The following is a 16,691-nucleotide window of genomic DNA, read 5'->3' as shown; positions in this document are numbered from 1 at the left end:
TCTAGAATGAGGTAAATGTGAGGCAATTTTTTTTGCAGTTTTCTCGAATACACGATTTTTTCTATGAGCAACTCGCCTAATAAGAAACTGAACTGAAATAAAAAATTATCAAGCAACTTCAGTTCTGTACAAAGTTCAGTAAATTAAAGAAATTAAAACGCTAAAATAACTAAATATTGAAATTCAGTTAAAGTAACGGAGACACCTCGACCAGACGGGGTTAGTAGAGTTTAGCCAGTTGATGTTTTACCTGGATCAGACGAGAGGAACCAGAGATTGAAGAGAGAGACGAAGAGAGTAAGATAAAAACATTTTTGAAGTTCTTTTTTATTTATCCGTTGTTTCCCGGATTTAAAACAGCGATAGAAACACTTAAAATTTAATCAAAGAAAATTACGCAACCATCCAACAACTTCGAATCTAGCTAGATATTAGCCGAAAAGCAAGTAACTTAAAATGTGACCAAAATTCCAATTTGTTTATTAAAAAAAAATCGTACATGCAAATCCAACCCCATGAAGAATCGCATCATTTTATGCCACAAAAAACGGAAAAAAACGCCTAAAACGAATTCACTTATTCTGTAAATATAGGGCCCGGATCTGCATAAATATTTCGTCGCACCGATTCATATAAGTTAATTATTAACTTCGTTTCACAATTCGCTGCAGCGTGCGCAACGTAACGTTGCTCTTTTCGGACAAATAAATTCGTGAGTTGGTGGTCTCAGCCATGTTTGGATATTGGAAAATATTGTAAAATTGTAGAGGATAGGATAGTTATAATGCTTAAAATTAAAATTAGCAAATAGACCTACCTCACCACGGGAGGCTTGTTATTTGAGAAAAATGTGAATCTGGAAACGTTCTGAAGTAAAATGGGTAAATAATGTTTATATTTTTATTTCAATTTCTCTGCAAGGCAAATTGTTTGATTTCCAAATTCTACAGTCCATAACTCAATAAAGCAAAGACCTATTTATTATCATTTGTTTTATTATTTCTATTTCTTGACAAACAGTGGACTCTCTCTATCTAAAACTCACAAGGAACAAAAAAGTTTGTTTGAGATAAAAAAAAATCTCATAAAAATCTTTTTGTTAACATAGCAAAAGTGGAAGGTGCATTTGACTTCACGTTCAAATTTTTCATTTCTTATATTAACGAAATATTATATATCGTCTGCCCACTTTCGTATTTAAACATTGCAGTATTGTTTAACACATCTAAGGGGCTGTTCATATAAGGCGAGCTAGCCCGGCTAAGCGGCTAAAGAAAAGTCAAGAAAGATTGTATATGTATTTCACAGCGCGTGTTAAAGTAAAGCAGATTCAATTTCTGATTTTGACAGATTTTTCACAACAGGATCAAATCAACCTCAGGTTTCAATCAAGGGACCAAATATGTTCTCAATTGAAACCTCGCCAACGCCTCTTCCGTTATTCCCACCTTCCTGAAGCAGTGGACGATGGTTTCTTTGGTTACGACTCCCCAAGAATTAACCAGTATCTTTATGGCTTTCAAAATTGAAATGAAAAGGCATAGCAAAGTACAACACTCCCTTTATAATGTGTTATAAGGCTGCGTATGACACCTTGGTGAATTGGTTGAAGCATAGAAGTTGTATTTTGTGATAAAAACACAAGCTTATTGGTGAAATTTGCGATTAAAGGGCGGGCTGGACAATTGTCAATGATTAGCGCAATCTTGCGAAATATCGAAAACAATAACGATAATTAGGAGGAGACACATTTTAGAGCAATTTTTTTATACTTTGTGTAAAAATTATAAGGGCAAAACACATCATTGAAAGTAATTACTTGATTTACGGGAAATCGCGGGTTTTCGGTAGTGCTTTCTTTCTCTTTTCCTCTATCTAACGAACGAACACTGTTTGAAAAACCCCTCTCTCTCTCCAGGTATGTTCCTTTAATCTTCTTAATTTTAGCATCATAACAGTTGTCGCCAAACAGCTTTCGTTGTCTAATATCAAGAAGGCAAAAATATCAAGAAGGCAAAATCCAGAGTTGGTAGTCATATAAAGTTAGTTCTAGCGGGTTGGCCGCGAGGACCAGAAGAAGAAGGAGGGGCGCGGGCGTCAAATCTTAACCCTAAACGCGGAAAAGAAAAGCCCGAACACTTCCGCTATGCAAAAAAGTTCGGTTAATAGCTACGGGGATTGGGGCTAGCGCGACCTTTCCCATAATTCTTTACAAAAACAAGATAAACACAACGTTTGGGTCAGTGAGTAACTAATTTCCCTCTGTGTAGCTCTACCCTGAATTCACTCGAATTCATCCTTCAACAATTTCAGCATCATGGACGACCATCATAATCATAAGCCTGATGATACATTTTTCGATCCGTGGTCCCTTTTCTCGTCAGGAGAAAGGGAATGTATTCGTGATATTGAAGGCGGGGACGACTTAGTTAATCGACTGCAAGATCAGAGAGAAGCAGCAATAGAACGACTTTGGTCAACTTTTCAAGTAGCTGCATCTTCTCTAGCACAATTATATAAAGGCAAGAAATAATTTTCTTTCTTTATGAATTTATCATGTTTTAGGAGCTTGTATATACCTAGCTAGCATATACCGTCATTCATTATTATACAGTTAGGGACAACTGCAAATTAGACTATTCTGCCTAAATAGGCTATGATAGACAAATTAGGTGAAATTTAACTCCTTAAATATGATCTAACAAACCTCCCTCGGATGTAGAAGTATTATTTTCCTAAATGTTATGGTGCTGCTGTGGATCATTTCTTGAACATGATAGTTTAGTAGGCAACGTTTCGCCTACTAAAAACTATCATGTTCAAGAAATGATAAACTTTCCACAGTAATATGAATACTGAACAGACAAACCGAAATAATATCTTTAATAATGTTATGGTGCGTTTTGAAGATATTGCTTTTAATTTGTTTTGCTGCTAATCTGCATGCGCACAACATTTTTTTCCGGCGTGTTTTAAAAAACCGCCATAATAGACTATTTTGATTTAAAAAAAGATGGAGCATGGTTAGGCTATGATGTCCTCCTAATTACGCTATCATAGACAAAATAAGCTACTTGGACAATCTCGCCCCGGACCTTGTTCTAGTCAATTGGAAACGAGTTTGGTTGGTGGGCACGTTCACATGTATAACTTTATATCCGCCATGCAAATTCTATGAAATTTGACCTAAGCAAAGCTGACTAAGTCAGCAAGTAGTACAGGAAAAATAGTAGCGCGACCAACAAAGATTGCGAAGATATCGTTGATTAAAATTTTCCATCTACTAAATAGACTATTCTCTCCAAGTTAAGCTATTAAAAATCTCCTAATTTAGCTACTAGCTTATTTAGGAGAAATAGTCTAATTTGCATTTGTCCCTAACTGTTATAGCTACTGTGATTCTTTAAACTGATGATAGCTGTGGTGCAATATAGTAACTTCCTTCACTACATAGCATTCTATAAAACAACTTAAAAAATGCCAGTAAACAAGGTGGAATTGTACAGGTTTGAGCATCATATACTTCCATTCTGTGATGCGTCATCAACACACTTAATCATAGTTTTGTGTTTTTCCTGCGCTTGCAGAAATAGAGGTAATTTTTCCGCTTAGTTTTTTTACATTTTCACCTCCATTTCTGTGCGCGCATCGGGCATTGTGTAATCACTTAGATGTGTGGACAAGTAAATATCGGGACTGTGATTCCATGTATCAGCCAGCAATAATTTGTTGTAATAAATAAGTCTGCAGTAAAACAAATCTTGTTGTTAAGAAGCCATCAACAAAAAACTTGCCTCACTTATAATGAATTTTCTCTGTTTTAGGATTGGGGTTATGCCATTCTGTGATAGCATCATGGAATTCTCGTTAAATATATTTCCATGACTATTTTTCATAATAAATTTGAACTTAACCAAGTTGTTGCAAATAATATGCGGTGCTGAAACATGCTGTTCCCTCACTACATTTTATTAAGCTAACTTTTGGAATGTGACATATTGGAGTATTGGGAAGGAAACAAAGCTCCTAGAAATATTGCGATGCAACTGTATTCTTCTGAATAAAAACCCATGAGTTGTTTTTTATGTAAAACCTTGCTAACTTTGCACTTCTCATGCTAAAATCGTCAAATTGCTTTTTCTCAGTTCTGAATATTTCCTATTGTCTTTTATATATATGTAAAATGAATTATCAAGTTTTCTAAAAAATATTCTTTACATGGACAATAAATATTCTACCCAAGTTGAATTTGTTTATACAATCGGCCATGTTTGCTTTGTTTTTACCTATATTGCCAGCTGAATGATCCAGTGAAAATATCCACTTAATTATGAAAGAAAAAATCTAACCCTATGCCCTATTTAACATTTTTTTCAGCATGTTATCGAGTGCTGATATATTGTGACTTTTCCTAACTTTTATTAAATTTTGTATTGCAAGACAAATTTTTGTAAATGTTAAAGATGTGCTGACAAGCAGTGTTCTGTCCAGTGCCAGCTTTTCTTAGAATTAAATCAGTAGCTTTTTCTGATCTTTTGCACAATGATAGATGACAAAGTCAGTTTTATGAAAAAAACATCACTTGAAAAGTATATAATGGATTTATGTGCAAAATGAGAAAATATGTTTTTTAGGAAATTTCTCAGCATTAAATCATTGCTTTTTTTTAATATTTTGCACAAAGATAAAGAACAATTTAAAATGGGATTGAGTTTTTTTTTTGAGAATTGTTTTTTTCAGCCAATATTGGCGAATTTGTTGGCAAAATCAGTCAATAGTTCAAAAAATGGATTTTAGAAATTCCAATTGCTATTTAAGTTGTTTTAATGTATAATAACTACCTTAAGTGGATTAACTTTCGTGAGGATTAATTTTCGTGAATTTGGCTAATTTCACCAAAATAAGTACTAACGAAAACTTTAAAGAAGCCCAATTAGCGAAATATAATCCCCGTGAAAATTTTAAAAGGGCTCATTCGAAAAAATAAATTCTCACAAAAAGAGTATACATAAATCATAAATCAATATTAATAGTCCAAGTGGTTTTTGAACAGAATCCGTTTTACGTTGTGCTTTGGGCTTTACATCAAACTGAACATTTGCATTAGCATTTTTCTTAATAAAACTACCTATTACAATGGAGTTCTTATACCATTTCTTCATTACGTTACAACAGCAAATGACCTTTAATACTAGCTGGAATGGTCACTTCACACACAATTTGTTTATTTGATTCGTCTTTTTTTATGGTAAAGTAGATCTGCGATATATAGATCTTTGTAACTTCACTACTACAGCGAATTTCTTTACTAAAGCCATTATTATTTCTGATGGTACAATCTAAAATTATTTCCTAAAAATTTGTCATTCGCGTAAATAAATCATCATGAAAAATAAGACAATGGTCGATTCGCGAAAAAATTTGTCCACGCAAAGTATTTGGAAATGACCGATTCGCAAAAATTAATCTTCACTAAATGAAGTTTTTCTGACGTTGTGAAAATTAGCCCTCGCGAAATTTTATCCACTTACAATAGTACTGGCTCTGTTCATTATTTTTTGGATAAAAAGGCATGTCTTGTTCAAATAATAAATCCAGATACCAACCTGGATTTATTTATTAACCCGATTCAACTCAACATTGATTTTAATACTCGACTCGATTTTAATAATTTTTTTTTAAAAATTTTATTTGTTTACATAAAATCCGTGTATATTTAGACCTTCTACAAGTATGCAAGTTTTTTAACCTAAGGATAAGTAGTTCTAGATTTATGGTCTGCAGGCACTTTTTGGATAGTTTGACCAAGCTTTGGCAAATGGGTTCAATTTTGGTGTACGTTACACTAGTTACCCACACAGGATTGGTATTTTCAGCCGGTTCCATCTTATTGACCCCAAGAAAGTTACTTTCATTGCTTTTATGGCTTTAATAATCTTGTATTATCCATTGGCATTAGTTTTCCTGATTAATGTAATTACACAATTTTCCAACATATTTTTTTGATGTTTAGCACATGAGATAATATCATTGTTGTAATTATCACATATATTTATAGTAAGGCTCACATATATTGTAAGCCAAAACAGTAGCTGCAAGTAGCAATCAGCAGATTCCCATGGATTTTTCACAGGCTAACAACTAGTTTTATAAACAATGCTGTAGAAATCTTGTCCTGCTACAATATTTTGCTTGGCATGTAAAGACACAATTAGGCTCAGTGCAACCATTGCTATCAACTCCAAACACCCACACGGTCTGCGTCTCTCCCATTTTTCTTGCATGGTTGGAGTTATCCTGGGACTATAGTAACATTCGCCTATAATAAATCTCTGTCAAACGTGTTGCCTTACACACATCACGTATGAGTATAATAAAAGATCCAATGTGATTAGTACCCCTTAAAATGTGTTAGTCGACCATAAACTTTAGATGAAAATGCATTCATTTCAGATATAAAAATCTGTACCTACAGAAATGACCTATTTTGTGTTTGTTATAATTGTTATAATATTATAGAACGTGCTTCATGCGAGTGCTGTGAGCGCTGTATATACAGACACAACAACCACGACCGCTGGTTACCATTCCAAGGTGCTGCCAACAAAGTGACCATGTTATACAAAGGTAGGAAGTTTCAATGTAGTAATAAGAAGCAAGATATTCACGTTATGATGTTGTTTTAACTTGCCAGCATGAATTAATAGCTTTTATTTAAATGGTTAGTTACATTAAAAGGACTAGATATTAATTCAGGCATATGACTTCACAATAAAAATAAGTACGAGAAGTTTGATTGATGATGACATTGTTTTTATTTTATTTTAATAGGTATTTCGTCTTATTACTAAAAGGACTCCTTAAATTCCAGGATTATGAGGGCTGATCATATGGATGCAAGCTTGCTCACTTATTAGGCTGTTGTTTGGATTGTGTTTATATGCAAAAAAGGTTTAGGTGGACTGGCTCTGAAACATAACAATGCAAAACAAAAAATATTTTAATAACGAAATTGATTTTGTGGGCATAAAAAACACCTCGCACACTCAGAAAAATTTATTGGAGGCTAACTTAGCCCAATCGAGTAGGCTAACCAAGCCAGTTCGGTCAATTTGACTGGCTTGTCTTGTAACGGTCGCGTAGGTAACAAAGTATCAAATATGCCATAGCATTTGTCGTGACGTTTTACCTTTATTCAGCTGGAGCTCACTTCAACCATTATAAAAGCTTTATTAAAATAAAATGCGTTTACATAGTTTTTATTTTACCTCCTTCATACCTGCTAAAGTTTAATGTTTATATAGAAAATCTCAGTGTGTGCCTTCCTGTGTACGCTTGCCTGTGTTAGACATCTTGAACACAATACATTTGATTCATCGAGACTTTGTCAGAAAGTTGAATTGTTTCTTATGTCCTTTATTTTTGAAGACTTGTTGACATATTTCTTATCTCCAAAAAATGGACCTTGCCCAGGTGTATTGTGTGAACCTATTGTGATTGTGGAAGAAATAATAACTTTCACCTTTCTTTAGATGGAAATGATGCTCTGTGCGCTGGAATAGAACTAGGTTTTCGTGCAGGCTACCAAAAAAGAAATAAAGACATCACAAATTGGGTGAAAAAAAAACGACGGAATATTCGCCGTGAAGATATATTATCGAACTTATCAGGCAGATCACCTCCGAGAAGGAGAGTGAATGATAAAGGGAACTCAATTTCATTGTCGCCAAAGCCAATGTCACCAACAAACGACCATATCAGTTTTCCAGATACAAGAGAATTCGATTTCAATGCATTTGTAGAGGGAAGAAATCCATATGGTAGCGAAAACCGAAAACGTCTGGGCGAGTTGAATTCTATGGATTCACCTCACAAAAGAGGGAAATTTTGTTAAAATTATACACACCCACGAAGTATTTTACGCGGAAAATGTTTTTTGTTGTGACTGGATTTTGTATAGTATCTATGTTTTCATCTTTCTTTTTAAATTGAAGTATGCGCTTGATACAAGTAATCTGTTAAATTCACTTATCGCAAGATAGAACTCGCATGTAGATGATTCTTAACTTTTGGTGCGACGTGGTTACTAAGGTTAAAACAATTGCTGGCATAAAGCAAGATACTTTTTGTCTTGTTTTTTACAAGTATACTCGTAGACTATATCAAGTTTTGTATGTATATAAATATGTCTATGTGGTACCTATCATTTTGAAATAGTAGATGTAACTTTTTCAGTTTTAATCGAATTGCCTCGCACTGAATTCCGTGTTTCCAATGAAATAGTCCAATATTTTTAATGGTTACCGTGAATAAATGGGGTGTTATTTTTGCCCTTCCTGGCCTACTGTTTTCGTTACATTTCCTAAATGTTCTATAAGAAAATAATGGTATCGTGTTTTCATGGGTTTTAGTCGCTTCTACTGTCCCATATTGAGTTTTATGTGTGCATAGTAGAAACTTATGTTATAAGCTCAAATCACTGAGAATTCGATCCATTATGTCGAAGGGTTTTTAGTCTACTGTTTCAGTAAGCATGTGGTGGTTGTCATAACCAAATTTATCCTTTGTGTGTCAATATTGCGTGTATTTCGAGAAAAACGCATTAAAAGTATTCAAAATTTTGCCGAAATTACAGTACGATTTCAACGCGACTTTATTAAAACTAACCAGGATGAGTTGAACGTAACAACTATTGTGAAAAAGAAAATTCATGTTCGCTAAAGTTAACTTAAGTTTGTTCAGTTTTAAACGAACATTCTTTACAGATAATCTTTCGCATTTCGTAGATTTGTTGTCTTTTCAGAGAAAGGAGAATTTTTGTACTTAAGTACTTTTGTTATCCATTTAATTTACACGAGACGCATTTTGGATAGAGAATTTTAGTAGTTCTGTTTTTCTAGGGAATTTTTCTGCTTTTGTTGTCTGCATCTTTAGGGAGGGATGGGGTTAGCGAAAATTGCAAAAAACGAGGACAGGTGGAGGGATGGTGTTCACTTTTAAGCGGAAATCCTTTACATAAAATTGCTGTATGTCTTGTTGATTTGTTGTCTTTTCAGAGAGAAAGAGAGCATTTATACAACTTTCGTTTTTCATTTAATTTAAATGATATCAGTTTTGATAGAGAATCTTTAGTAGTTTTTTTGTCGGGCAAATGGGGAAGGCGGGGTAAAATCGACAAAATTGTGCGGACTTTCTTTATGGATGGTCTCCTAGAGTATTTATTTACGTTGTTCCTGACAATCTATTTCGCACTACTTGATTATACTAACGGGGGTGTACACTTGTGGCACGCAAACGAGCAATGGTATACGTACCTCTAATATTAATATGCACTGCAATTGGAGAGGGGGAAGAAGACCGTTAGGATGGAATTCTAGAGGACCGGTAAACTAACCGTAACTTTCCTGTACATATAAATTTTTGTATTAAGAACCAGTGCACGAATTCGCCAACCTCGTTCCCAGGGCATTTTGCCTTGTTGATTGGCCACTCCGAAATAACGGCTCAGGGGCCACAAGACCCTGGGGACGAGGGTGCGAATTCGCTTTATTTCCAAACTCGTTGCATGCGTAGTAAGCGGTATAGTGTTTTGCCAAGACTATATAACTGATTTCTTGAAAAACGTCAGTTTATATCACACTGCTACAACTTTGTCTCCAAGACATTGAGACAACTATATACGAAATTTGTGTCACTGTCCCCATGTATGTAGAAATGAAACACAATGCCAGTAGCGGATTTGTTACGTCAGGACGGTGAATGTAGTTAAAAGTGTCCGCTTTGTGTTTAGGACAACAGGGTATTTTGCAGTCACATTATATGACCGCAACTGCGTGTTTCACAATGCGCCAACTGTTGTTAGGATGGAATATTCTCGTCCCCAGCGCTCTTTGGGATTAAAGTCTCGAGTTTATCTCAAAGAGCTCTGGGGTCGGGGATTGGGTAGAAATTAAACCTCGTGCCAGCTCTGAAAGAGAATCCGAGGTATAAAATGATGTTGGTCTTTGTTGGTCTTATGTTTTTTTATTTTTTTTAAAAGCTCTTCATTCTCAAGATACTCACACTTAAAAATTTTCAGATTTAATTATGCTGCATAAATTATGATGTCATATATAAGAAGTAATGGCAATTTTGACATTACTGCCATCTGTAATTTTAGACCTGTTAAGGGATGTGCATTCAAACTTTATTAATGCATAGATATTATCAAGGTGAATTGATTAACATAAAATTTATGCCAGACACATGTTTGCTCATCCCAGGCCTCTTATTGTTTTATGGCGACCTCCAAGCTGAAAAGTGACGTCATAAGGTATGCGAGTTTCTTACAAAAAATAAAAAAAAATTGTTAAACAACTTTTTAAGCTCTATAATATAAGTTCAGCATTGTTTTATAGCTTAAGTTCCCAGGCTGGAAACGAAATTATTAAGAACTCTCCGGTAGAATTGGCAAAGTGTATAGGCACATTACATGAAGAAATTGATGTTCCAACAGACTGGATTAGCGTTAGTTTTTCGTGTATTTTTATAAAAAGTGGCTAATTACAGCCATAAAGACGAGAAAAAAGCTCGAAACGTACCAGAAAGGAATACTTTCACCTTAGGTAAATGGTAAAAAAAGAATAATATTTTCTAGTGCCAAGTGTTATAAATATATAAGTATATCATTTGTTTTCGCAGACTGTCTTGTGATATTGTACTTGTAAGCGTTGGAAGAATCCGCACAGTTGAAATACCACACTCCGTATATACATTGTCTGGAAATGACGTATTTTGAAGTAAAAAGTACAAAATCATAAAAAGATGCAATACACAAAGCGGACTTTTAACCTAAAGTACCACTCTTACCTCCTTACGAGAAGAAATTGTTTGTGAAAATCAGCATGAGTTGTATAAAACGCAGAATAAAATATTGCGAAGGCGCACATTTTTTATTGAAATTGCGGAACTAGTAACCGCCAATATCTTATTGGGATTGTCAGCCTTCGTTTAAACGATACAGGATTTAAGTTTACGATACAAGGCAAGTTCGTTAGCATTAATTCCGCATTCTTTCTTTCGCATTTGGTCACATTTGTTCCATCATGGGTTTTTAAACCTGCAAGATATGTACCAAAAAAAGGAATGATTTACCTTATTCCGGAAAATTAACGTCGCACAAATTAACGGAGATTTTAAAAGTTTGCGTTAATTAAATGCACCTTACCAAAATATTTTGCGCACACACATACTCCTTTTTCGTTTGATTGACGAAAATAAAATTAGTATCGTCCTGGTAAGATTCACTCATTTAATGTGTGCAAGGGAATCTGACATCATACTATGTTGAATAGAAACTGATTGTTAATGAACCCATTTTCAAAATAAAGATATTTCCTGATTCACCTTATTTTATGCTTTTGTAAAGTGATTTGAGTTAAATCGCGTTAATTATATCCTTTCTTAAAGTTGTTATACGCAGTTGCGTTAATTTTCTTCGTGGTAATTCCGTGATTGTTAATTTTGTACCTCGTTTCAGGAAGGAAATAACTGCGTTTAATAACAAAACGCAAATAATAACATTACTAAAAACAAACATTTCACAATAAATAAAATTTACATTAATTCTATGTTTGGGTCGACATCAGCTTGGGATACTACTTTGGAAGTGGATATAACTTCAGGACTGGATGTAGCCTTGTAACTTGACATGTATTCCGTAATGTCTTTTTCGCTGTGTCGCGGTGCCACTTCATCGCTGTTGATAACTTCGGTACTGCACATAACTTCATCATCTTTATCAACATCTTCCACAGGGTGTTGTTTCCAAAAGTCCTCAACACGAAACATAATGTGGTATGAACTCTAAATAAATTGTGGTGGTGACATGCTAATAGTTGTCATGGTAACAATATTGCCATTGGCAACAGTGTTGACAGGGTAAAATGAAAACACTTTAAAATAGTGCAAAGACTTTATTCGCCTTTTGGGACATATTGTAGAAACCTGTTAAAAAAGGGCATAAAATTCACACAAAACATAAATATAAAAGAACAAAATAATGTTCACAACATATTAATTCAGCTTGTTACCAAAGAGGTTGCCGGTTAACCATGATAACTGACAACATGAGCAAGCAAACTTAAAAACAAAGTCGTAAATAAGAAACATTACAGAGAATGGTAGATAAGTTAATTTTGCCGATCGGCTAACTTATAGAATTAGCTAATGTGAATAAAATTTAATTATAAAGAAACAATTCACATCTGCAAATACGTTTTACTGTACGACTTTTGATTGATGGTTGGTAAGATGGGTTACACACCTCTCGCATGTCTTGTTGATATTGTCTCAACTCTTGTACTTCTGGGTCTTTTCTAACCTAACAACAAAAAACATTGCGTGTCGTTATTAAGTTAAGTCAAGTAGCCCCTTAGACGTATCAATCCCTTTATTTTTAAGTAGATGTATCAATCTCTTTTGTAAGCAATAGAAGGTTTTATTGTTCTACGACTTTAGCCGGTAGAACTTTAAAATGGGCTTCTTTTTTATCGCCGTTTTTACTATCGAGACTAGTGAAGCACGGAAGGGTACCAGTCTAGTGTAGCGGTACGAAAATCATTAGGTTTTGAAAACTACCCTATTGAACCTTGTTCCTCCAAGGTTGAACGGTACAAAAGGTACAAAAAAAAAACCTATTATTTTTACAAATAAATCATTTGGAATTATTATTTTATATTCAGTTGGTTTCGCCAGTTTCACCGAGCTACCACGGTCGTTTGTTAATTTTTTTTTTTTGATCGGAAATTTTATGAAGCCAGATTTGTATTTGCTTACAAGGAGTTTCAAAAACTAAAATTCTCTTTAAAAACCGAAATAAATCAAAAATAGTTGTTTTCATTGATTTTTACGTTTTATCTAGTTTTCAAAAGAGAGGTGTTTACAAACTTGAACTCATTTTTCTGCTTTTATATTTTTCTTTCGTCTTTTGCTGTGCCGGTTGATAATAATTCCCTGTGGAGGACTGTTAAAAATCAGTAATACGCCGTAGAACTTTCTGCCAATACGACTGGTTTATATTCTTTTAAAAAAACGAAGCAAACATTTAATGTGACTGCTAGCCTGAAGTGAATGAAAAAAGAAATAAAAAAGTAAAAAAAGAAAAACAAAAGGATTTAGAAAAACAGCAATAGTGTTCAAGACTTTTAAGTTTCTTATACGACAACAAATGTGATAAAAACGGGAGTTTCATTTCGATTGGAGCGCCAGCTGAGCAACAAAAAATTTTGGACTTCCCAAGTAGATGACTAATGATCAATTAAGTATGAGCAACATTTGAGCCTGAAAACTGCAGAAACTTAAGTAACATTAAGGAAGGTAAAGGGTCAGAAGTTCTCATACGGGTAGGATCTATTTCCGCTTTTACTGTGCTGCATAGTTTTGCTCCAGTACTTAAATGCGTTAAAAAACCAGTAGGCTACGATGTAGGAATCATAAAACATACTAGTCGGTAACCCTTGGATAAATCCACGGGTTCGCCCGTCTTATTAAAGAGACTAGCCGTTAACCCGTGAAAAAATCCATGGGGTCGCCCGTCCTTTATATATCGCTTTTGTGATTCCGCCATGGGACTCGCCTATCGCGGACAGACAGACGACAAAATACGGCTATTATTAAAGAGATGCTGGTGTTGCGAAAGTGTTAAATACTGATATCTCCCCTATTATAAGCCCATGTGTGGTACTTCCCCTCTCTTTCTAGTAAGGGTTTCCTCTGTTGTTTACTTACACTGAAGTGAAATTTACTCCAATCTAGCTTCCGTTTCACAAAACAAACAAACAAAAAGAACAAGTAGAAAAAAAATGAACAAATTATGGAACAAAAAGGGCGTGTACAGACCTACAAAGTAAGAAGCGAATAAATAGATAAATAAAAAACCCATAAGCTTTAGTTAGTGCTACATTTCACTTACAATATACCCTCTCCATCCCGACTGAATAACAGTTGCTGCTTCCTCTTCACTCCACACCAACGATAAAGGCAGAGGGGGTCTGGGTCTAAAACAAAAGTTAGGAGCATGAGTACTTGTAGACGTGTTATTGAGAGGTGTAAATATTTTTAATCTTTCTGTTTTGCGAAACAAGAAAATTCTTTTGCTATACTTACTTTCTTTTTAAAATTTCTTGGACGAACGGGATATCCCAAAGAGAGCGATTTTCGCGTTCTTCTTGATATGGATTATGACTAAAAAACAATTGCCGACTAGTTCGAAAACTGAATGCAAGTGTACTGCAGATTTAATCCCAGATAACCTCTCCCTTTGGTACAGCCTTGGAAGTCTTCCTCCAAGATAATGCTATTAAAGAGTGGATGTGTGAGCGATCTTAGTTCACTCTCAGTTTGCGTAAAAGATATCGACATTGTGAAAGCAGAGCACACACTTAACTAGAGGTTCGAAAGCTACCTAAAAGCATACTATTTCTTTTTGAAAAATAATAAGATCTGTCTCTTAATAAATGATGAAACGGTTTAAAGAAACTTATTTTGTTACATAAAAAATTATTATAAATATAAAATATATAAAAAACACACAATAATCATTCCTACTTGTATAAATATTCAGTCAAGAAGTCGCATGGGTTAAATTTAGTCCTTTTTCTCTAGAAAACAAACAGAACAGTATAACAGAAGAAATTAGCAATAACGTATTTAGTTTCTGTGAAAACAGCAACTCATTGACCCAAATCATTGACCACTGGAACGTTTTAAATTTTTAGAAAATATATTATACTTTTAATGAAATTACATGGTCAAAATTTATAAATGTATTAGCCTTCATTTCAATCTTTTTGGTAACTTCTTAAAAAAATCGAATCACACACACTTAAAACAATATTAAAGTTATTTTTAACAAATAAATTTAGTGTATGAGCGAGAGTGTGGCAAATAAATCAACTTCTTCGTGTCACTGGTGTATTTTGTAACAGAAAGGTATACCTTATAGGACAAGTATTGCGAACATAAATTATTGCGATTTGAATGCTCACTATATATTTTAGGACTTCTCAATAAAAATGCCTTAATTTTTTTGTATGGAATTTTTACTATTTTTACAGAAAAGATTTATATTAAGTTATATTAATTTTCTTTTATACATATTGCGACATTAATTATTGCATTTCAGCATGTTTTCAATTATTTTGCGACATTAATTATCGCATTTCGGCATGTTTTCAATTATTTTGCGAAAATAATTATTGCATTTCGGCATGTTTTTAAATCTTTCGCGATATTATTATTGCGATTCACGATGGTAGATTGCATTTTGTGACACAACTATTGGGATCTTGAGCGAAAAAACGCAGAAACGAAAATTTATGTCCCAACAATTTAAGTCCTTAAGGTACACACAGCTATAACCAATATATACACAGTACCTCAAAAACTAAATTTTCTTTTGCTGATGTCAGCATTTTATTCAACGCAGGAAGAAGAACAGGGAATATATAATATTCAACATATTCCCTTGCTGAACCTAAAATAGTAATAAAAACGTAAGTGCAGAGATAATGCAGGTGAGCCAGTTAGATTATTGTACATAAACTTTGTGACGCACAAGGTCGCAAGAACTCAATTGAGTTTTTTTATGAATTAAACTACAGTCACTAAAGCATCCACAACCTATTTTCATTTCAGCGCTATCTTGAATTTTAGGTCTTTGGTCTGCTAATATAACTTATGGTTAGATTGATGTTTGTAAGATATTGGAATGAAAATTTAAAAAAAAAAAAAAAAGATGTTGTGTAAAAAATGTTTTGTGGAAACACTAAAGAATAACAGCGGGATGTAATAAAAAAGGTGAAATCATCCTCACTTACATTTTTGCGGGTTTGGGGCAACATCGCATAATTGAGATGACGAGACACCTAAATATTGCAAAAGTTCTTCATATTCAGCATCTTCAACAACACACAATTTCACATCATCGACATTTTCTTTTTCCTTATTAATTTGTTTCTCTTCTAGTTGCATCTTACATTTTTAAATAACCATATAATCTATAAAGTTATAAAACATGCAATAACCATAAGCTTTAAAGATTTACAGTGTAGTTCGTTCTGATAGCTTAGGCCAAGGAAAGTTGGTTACACCTTTTTTGATAAACAATGCAAAGTTTAAACAATCACTTCAGAAATTGTTAAAATTTCGTATAAAGTGATAAATAGTAGTATAAATGAAAAAAATACTTTGAAAATAAATAATTTTTCTAATAAACCCACCCAGGTAAAAATGAGTATATGCACATATTTTGGGATGTTTTAATAGTATAGTTAAACAATGTTTGTTTATAAAAAAATGTGTATCTGTTTTACGTGATCTTGCACTCTTGAACATTTTATTTAGCTTACAAACTCACACGCATTTCAGGACCAAAAAAATAAAACTGCAAGCACAATAATACACGAATTAAAAACTAGATGAAAAATAAAATAAAAATAAAAGCTTGGTGTTGTGAGGAAGGCACAGGAAGGACTCGGTCGAGAAAACAGTGAAAACACATGACTCAAACCACAAACCAGGTTGTGGGAAAACTACGAGAATAAATCTTTAGCTACCTTAAAGACAAAAGCTAGACTAAGCCTCTAACAACATTGTCCAAAAGGATCTCCTCGATTGCAGTTTTAAATTTCGTTTATTTTTTACTAAAACAT

The 16,691-nt window shown here is 33.9% G+C and overlaps 2 protein-coding genes across 2 annotated transcripts; one reads left to right on the top strand and one right to left on the bottom strand.

The window, feature by feature from the left end:
* Positions 1-2,202: 2,202 nt before the first annotated feature.
* On the top strand, positions 2,203-9,079 carry LOC130649654 (HUWE1-associated protein modifying stress responses-like). Its single transcript, XM_057455987.1, has 3 exons — positions 2,203-2,522; positions 6,520-6,627; positions 7,533-9,079. The coding sequence occupies exons 1-3, from the start codon at positions 2,318-2,320 to the stop codon at positions 7,892-7,894; spliced, it is 675 nt and encodes a 224-aa protein (XP_057311970.1). The 5' UTR covers positions 2,203-2,317; the 3' UTR covers positions 7,895-9,079.
* Positions 9,080-11,556: 2,477 nt separating this feature from the next.
* LOC130649652 (IQ domain-containing protein K-like) lies at positions 11,557-16,689 on the bottom strand. Its single transcript, XM_057455985.1, has 8 exons — positions 16,596-16,689; positions 15,858-16,037; positions 15,417-15,514; positions 14,587-14,639; positions 14,146-14,223; positions 13,952-14,036; positions 12,305-12,361; positions 11,557-11,844 (listed from the first exon to the last, which is right to left on the bottom strand). The coding sequence occupies exons 2-8, from the start codon at positions 16,009-16,011 to the stop codon at positions 11,596-11,598; spliced, it is 774 nt and encodes a 257-aa protein (XP_057311968.1). The 5' UTR covers positions 16,012-16,037; positions 16,596-16,689; the 3' UTR covers positions 11,557-11,595.
* Between the last annotated feature and the right edge of the window lie 2 nt (positions 16,690-16,691).

Source organism: Hydractinia symbiolongicarpus, chromosome 7 (assembly GCF_029227915.1).
Source record: "Hydractinia symbiolongicarpus strain clone_291-10 chromosome 7, HSymV2.1, whole genome shotgun sequence".
NCBI lineage: Eukaryota > Metazoa > Cnidaria > Hydrozoa > Anthoathecata > Hydractiniidae > Hydractinia > Hydractinia symbiolongicarpus.
Note: the sequence above shows the minus strand (reverse complement) of the source record. Positions and strands in the feature narration are given on the sequence as shown.